Genomic DNA, 6,529 nt, shown 5'->3' with positions numbered 1-6,529 from the left:
TTCCTGACAAATTGAAACCCCTCAAACAAAATATCATCCATAAATGCATCGTGGATTTTCCACCGAGGAACAACAATTAGGACGTACTAGATTCCAGTAAATTATTATGTTGTGCTATCTTACTAGTTAAATTGATGGTGGATATGACTAGTTGTCCAAGGCAAAATCTAACAAAATCTTGAATCAATTATATATGTCTCCGCGAAAACATTGATTGGAAGAAACGACGGTAACATGAAATGAGCAATAGACAAGGATGTTGGAAGCCCACTATGAATTGGACAAGAGAGCAAGGGAATTATGGAGGAGGTCATGGGTGGGAACGGTGGGAGTAAAATGAGCAAGCAAGTAAATTTATGGTCGGGATACCTGTCTTCTTATAGTTAGGATTACTCAATAGTTGTTACAATGTAAGATTCTTATTAGAAACTTTGCATCACAGTGTTTTTTTTTTTCCTTTGATAAACAACAGGCCATGGACAACCACTCAAAACTTATAAACCTAAAATTAACCTAAGTATCAAGCACGTGAACCAACTGATAAATGGTTGTTCCAGCTTAATCGATGGTTTTGAGTTCGAGTCTATGGGAAGCAGTTATATTAAAACTTGATAAGGAGAACTTTGTCGCTCATGTGATCCTATCAAATTGAATTAGTTATTTAATCGATAAAATGATAAATAATTTTAAAAAATAAAATTAACCTACATAATAGAGTTCTAGCTAGTAGCCAACTGAACAACACCTATGTCATGTTAATTTTGAAGTAAAACAATAATGATATATAATGTAATATATATAGATTTAATTTCTACATACTACTAGAGTAAATTATTTATATTAACTCATTATTAAACAATTCAATTATATATTAAAAATTATATGAGACTTAAAAAAGTTTATTTGAAAGATCAAATTTGAAAACATGTAAGTTGATGATAGCAAAAACAACTTTTCAATTCATATTGGCTAAATTAAACTCAGATTCTAGAAGTATTGGTAATGAATCTCTAGTCCCTTATTGATTAGCTAAAATTGAACATCAATTTACTTGGTTTTGTGCAGTTTATGACTTTCCCGACAAGTATGCCTATTGCATGCTGGATGCTCCCTTGAGGGGATCGTTTACTTGCTTATTAGCCCAAGACATGATGAGATTGTTTCGAGAAATTTGTTAAAGCTAACCTAAATCCACTTAGATTGCAAAGAGATGACATTCTTCTACTTATAATTCTTCTTCAACTAGGACTCAACTTGACATCGATCCATTTTGGGTGGCTCCAATCATGGCTTAGGTTTTTAGCATATGTCATATTGTCATGGATGTGGATTCCAATTTTTGTCCTCCAAATGAAAACTTTAGTGGGCCTCAAGCCAACACAAACTAATTACTCAGCTTAATACCTACTCTGACAAAATTCAGGCCCAATATTGCTTTGGGGTATGATTTATTGGTACAATCTACATCAAAAATCGACCAAAAAAATATTTCTCTGTTTGATTTGACTCACAATCGAATTAAATAAATGTTTTTAAACGATAAAATGGCATACTAAAAATAAGTAAATAATATTTTTTACAATTGTTTAATGAAAATAAAATACTATTCTTAATTATTAACGATATGTTGGTAATCTAAATTAAAACATTAAACTAGAAAGTGAGAGTAACAAATTTTATATATTATTTTTTCATAATAATAATTAAATACTAACATGCAAGTGAAAACCATTTGACTTAAAATAATAATAATCCGATTCTAGTTATTTTAAATATAAAAATCATTCTACTTAAGTTAATTTTTTTTTAAAATTAAGTATGCATATTAATTATGTAATAAAATAAAATTTTCTTTTTGGAGTTACCCAACCCTAATTATCTCTTTGAGACGAGTTGGCTCCCTCCGGTATCCCCACGAGCTTCGACTCTTTGAGCCGGCTATGGAACTAATCCGGAGTGCGGGGGAGCAGTGATGGCCAAAGGTTCAGCCCCCTCCCCAAGAATGCATTCAGCGGGAATCGAACACATATCCAACCCCACTAACTCCAAGTTATGAGCTACCCATTGGGTTAAAATAAAATTTTCTATATCAGGATAGAATTTGCATCATAAATCTATGGATTTAATATTTTTATATTTTAAAAGATAAATTTATCTTCTATAATATATAAAATTATGTGAAATTTATATTTTCTTAATTTCTCTCTTTTGGAATTCATATAAGAGGAAGGATATTCTTAATACTAAAATTTTCTACTACTAACTTACTACCTATCTAATCACCATTGAATCAAAGAGGGAGAATGCTAATAAGTTTTTAAAAAAAGAGAAAATATTGATCCAATAATGATTAGATAAGTAATGAATTGATAATAAAAAATTTTAATAGTAAAAATATCTCTCGTCTGCGTATAAACCCCATGGCCCATATAGTAAATGGTAAGAAATAAATTTATTTTCTATAAGCTAAATCCATTCCAAAAATAATTAAAAAATTGGGGGCAAAACCATAGAGAAGGGTTCATTCTTCAATCTTAGTATTCACTGTAGTGCCTGTGCGAGCACGTTGCTTCCGCTATCGTCTTCTTCTTCTGTCGCAATTACTCCATAGTTTCGTTTCAGCAACTCGGTGAAATCGGAAGATATCGCCGGTATGGTGCGCTTCTACTCCATATTTTGTACTTGACAGCGATCCCCCCCCCCCCCCCCCATTCTCTTTTTCTGATGCTTCTCTGCAAGCTGTCACTATCTACATTAGTCTTTTATCGATATGTATTGTGCTGTTGATTTGATTCAAGTGCGTTTCATAGTTTTGTATATCGTTTCCTTTTTTTTTTTTTCCCCTAACATGCTTAATTGGATGTATCATGGTCAGGGTTTGAAAGCATCGTTTGCTTTTAGGTTTTCATTAGTTTTGTGATATTAATGTGCCATAGATGATAGTTAAGCAAAATCAGAATGAACATTTTGATTGGGGTGAAACGGTAGATATAAATCTAAGAGCAGCCACTGTCATGTGAGAAATGAATTATTATCTATTACCTGCATGTGATTCTTGGATGGAAGAACTAATAGGAATATGAGGTTGTTGAGATGTTAAAAGTTAAAGGTGAAACTTCATAAAATAAGAAAGTTCAAAAATTACAGAGACTGTGAAGCAAAACGGTACAGTTCTCTTGATTTACTCTATGCTTTTGCTATTGATGGTGATGCTTGAGGAATTCAACGAAAACCATAATAAAAGTAGCATCAAAATTATTTTTGTATTAATTTTCTAGCAACTAATTGCATGACCCAAAAAGAGTATTCGCAATTTTAAAGTATATAAACAGATGTGCATGGCCCAAAAAAAGCATAGTAAATGTGCATTGCCTGAATGAGGGGAGTTGCTTATCGGGTTTTCTACTCTGACTTTTTCTTTTGATTGGAAGGTAACTTGCGAAGTTGGAGATCTTCCATATTTATTATTTCAATGAAAAAAAAAAGAATTACTGTTGTGCTTTAGTGAACTGTATATGGTACTTGGATATAATTTTGGAAAATGCGTACATTGTTACTTGTGATTGGTTATTTTCAAATAAGAATTGATTCAAATGCCTCTCAACTGAAATCAATGATCTTTTCAGATGAATGAGGATGAAATCCTTGTAATCACAATTGGATGGACACAGCAGAGTGCATGGGTATGGGGCTGGTGCTACCCTAACAGATTTGTGTGGCCCTAGATCATCATCATCTGCCATTTATGATCTGCAGATAAAACATCAGGAGGAGTTCTGTGTGAGTTGTCAATTGAAGGTGAAATTTGATAAGACATCGAACCTTCAAACGTCAAAACCTATTTCTTGAACCAAGGATTTTAATCATATTTTATGGGTTACAATTTCCCTAATGCTGACCTGCCTTCCAAGACTTAGCTGTGTTTCTTTCTTGTATTCTTTACCCAAATTGTCCAACAATGTAAAGCAAATTCATGCCCAATTAGTCACTAATGGCCTGAAATCTCCTACCTTCTTGGCCAAGTTAATTGAGCATTATTGTGGTTCACCATACCAACACATTGCCAATAATGCACATTTGGTGTTCCAGTACTTTGACGCGCCGAACTTGTTTCTCTTCAATACTTTGATAAGATGTGTTCAACCCAAGGGTTCTCTTCGTATTTTCCAAAATGAATTTTCAAGGGGAGTCATAGTTTTTGATGATTGCACTTACAATTTTGTTCTCGGAGCCTGTGCTCGCTCCCCTTCTTCTTCAACATTATGGGTAGGTAGACAACTACATGCCCAGATAGTAAAACATGGGGTTGAGTCAAATATATTGGTTCTGACTACCAACATACATTTTTATGCTAGCAACAAAGATATCATATCAGCCCGAAGAGTGTTTGATGAAATGGCGGAAAGAAGCAGTGTTACATGGAATGCTATGATAACAGGTTTTTGTTCCCTAAAAGAAGGAAACAAGAAATATGCTGTCAATGCATTGTCTTTGTTCAATGACATGTTGGCTGATCCGAGTGGAGTTAAACCAACAGATACTACCATAGTTTCTGTGCTTTCAGCAGCTTCTCAAATAGGTATGATAGAAACCGGTGCTTGTATACATGGGTTTGCAGAAAAAACAGTGTGTTCTCCTGAAGATGATGTGTTTATAGGCACTGGGCTTGTGGATATGTACTCAAAATGTGGATGTCTTGACAGTGCCTTATCTATCTTCTGGCGAATGAATCAGAAGGACATCTTGACATGGACAGCAATGACTACCGGTCTAGCCGTCCATGGGAAAGGAAAACAAGCCTTGGAGGTTTTATATAAAATGGGAGCTTATGGAGTGAAGCCAAATGAAGTAACTTTTACAAGCTTGTTGTCGGCTTGCTGTCATGCTGGGCTTGTTGAAGAAGGCCTTCAACTGTTTCATGATATAAAGAGAAAGTTTGGTGTGATGCCTCAGATACAACATTATGGTTGCATTGTTGACCTCCTTGGCCGATCTGGAAAGTTAAAAGAAGCTTATGATTTTATCATGAGGATGCCAATTAGTCCTGATGCCGTAATATGGAGGAGTTTGCTTGGTGCATGCAAGATTCATGGGAATGTTGTGATGGGAGAGAAGGTGGGGAAGTTTCTTCTCCAGTTAGAAGAGCAGAGTTGTGCCGAGTTGGCTCTTAAGAGCGAGGACTATGTAGCTCTGTCAAATGTTTATGCTTCAGCGGAAAGGTGGAATGATGTTGAAACTGTAAGGAAAAAGATGAAAGCTAAGAGCGTTTTGAATAAAGCTGGTTATAGCTCTGTTCAAACTGTCAGCATGGCTACATTGTAATCAAAAAATTATGCTAGCAAGTCAATAAATCTTTCGGACTAAGGAAACCTGGAGTAGCTTAGAATAAGGACAACAGTGGAAACAGCAACAACTATACAGTGTATGGCCAAACACTCCTCATCAACAGATTGGAAATATGAGATGTCCTAACAGCAAATTGTGTAAGTATGTGGCATAACCAAGCAAGATATATAACTGATGTACAAGTATGATATTAGTGGTAGTGTTATTTCAGCTTTCATTATTTATAAGTCTGTAGAACGAAGGGCAGAGAGGGCGGCTTTGAGTAAACTGTATTTTTGGCTGTTAAGCGGAATAATCTGCATATTTCCTTCCCGTAAGTCTCTTTTTTTCTTTCTTTTTGTCTCAAGTATTTTCCGGATCTGATCCTTGCAAAAATGTAAATAATGCTCTCAATGAAATAAACGCTTAATTATAGAGGGAAAGAAGACAGTATAAATTTGGACCGAACAAAGGTATATAATCTTTTTTTTTCCTTTTCTGATGAAGTACCCTTTCTGTTATGAACCAACTTATTGGCCCATATTCTAATAGCCCATAAAGGGTAATCAACTAAGAGAGATAAGAAAATAATTTTGCCTGATAAAATATTAATCTTGTCATATCACTAAGTAGATCAAATATTGGGCCCTCAATATTTCCAAATGGCCTAAAATTCTACTACTATTAGGTAACTACTATAAATCAAATATACACTTTTTTATGCTCTTTCTTAATTGTTGTTATGCACACCTTTTACTCTCTGGCTTGTTAATTATAGTGCACAATTATCTGCAATCCTCTATGATATCTCTCTCATAGATATTGAGAGCATACTGATTTTATATAAGATTCATCAATCTTTTATTGGACACCCCCGATTCTCTTGGATTGAACACTTTCTACATTTAGTGTTAGGGTAATATTTTTCTTATATTAGAAAGAAGAAATGATTCTCCTACTAACACATGAAAGGGGTAGGGTCCACTGAAAATATGTGGGGCTCACCACAAACATGTAGGACCCACCTATTACCCTAGTTTTATGCATATAGTGTTCAATCTTGGTCCAGAAACTTTAGCAACAGCCCAACGCACACTTGTCTCTTAACTTCTTGAACGTACATATCGAATGGAAAAACAGAAATAACATAAAAACCATTCCATTGCAGGAACTGAAAAACAATAACTCAATTTGGGTTCCAAAA

At 34.5% G+C, this 6,529-nt stretch overlaps 1 protein-coding gene across 2 annotated transcripts; it reads left to right on the top strand.

Moving 5' to 3' along the window:
* The first annotated feature begins 2,568 nt into the window (after window positions 1–2,568).
* On the top strand, window positions 2,569–5,696 carry LOC133298408 (pentatricopeptide repeat-containing protein At3g18970). 2 transcript variants are annotated; one of them, XM_061497680.1, is made up of 2 exons: window positions 2,569–2,656; window positions 3,627–5,696. In XM_061497680.1, the coding sequence occupies exon 2, from the start codon at window positions 3,892–3,894 to the stop codon at window positions 5,320–5,322; it is 1,431 nt and encodes a 476-aa protein (XP_061353664.1). In that variant the 5' UTR covers window positions 2,569–2,656; window positions 3,627–3,891; the 3' UTR covers window positions 5,323–5,696. The 2 variants fall into 2 exon arrangements, with proteins under 2 accessions (XP_061353664.1, XP_061353663.1); XM_061497679.1 differs by having other exon boundaries at window positions 2,581–2,651.
* Window positions 5,697–6,529: the final 833 nt, after the last annotated feature.

Source organism: Gastrolobium bilobum, unplaced genomic scaffold, assembly GCF_033153095.1.
Source record: "Gastrolobium bilobum isolate Gb01-03AN ecotype WA unplaced genomic scaffold, APGP_CSIRO_Gbil_v1 utg6312, whole genome shotgun sequence".
In the NCBI taxonomy this organism is placed as follows: Eukaryota; Viridiplantae; Streptophyta; class Magnoliopsida; order Fabales; family Fabaceae; genus Gastrolobium; species Gastrolobium bilobum.
Note: the sequence above shows the minus strand (reverse complement) of the source record. Positions and strands in the feature narration are given on the sequence as shown.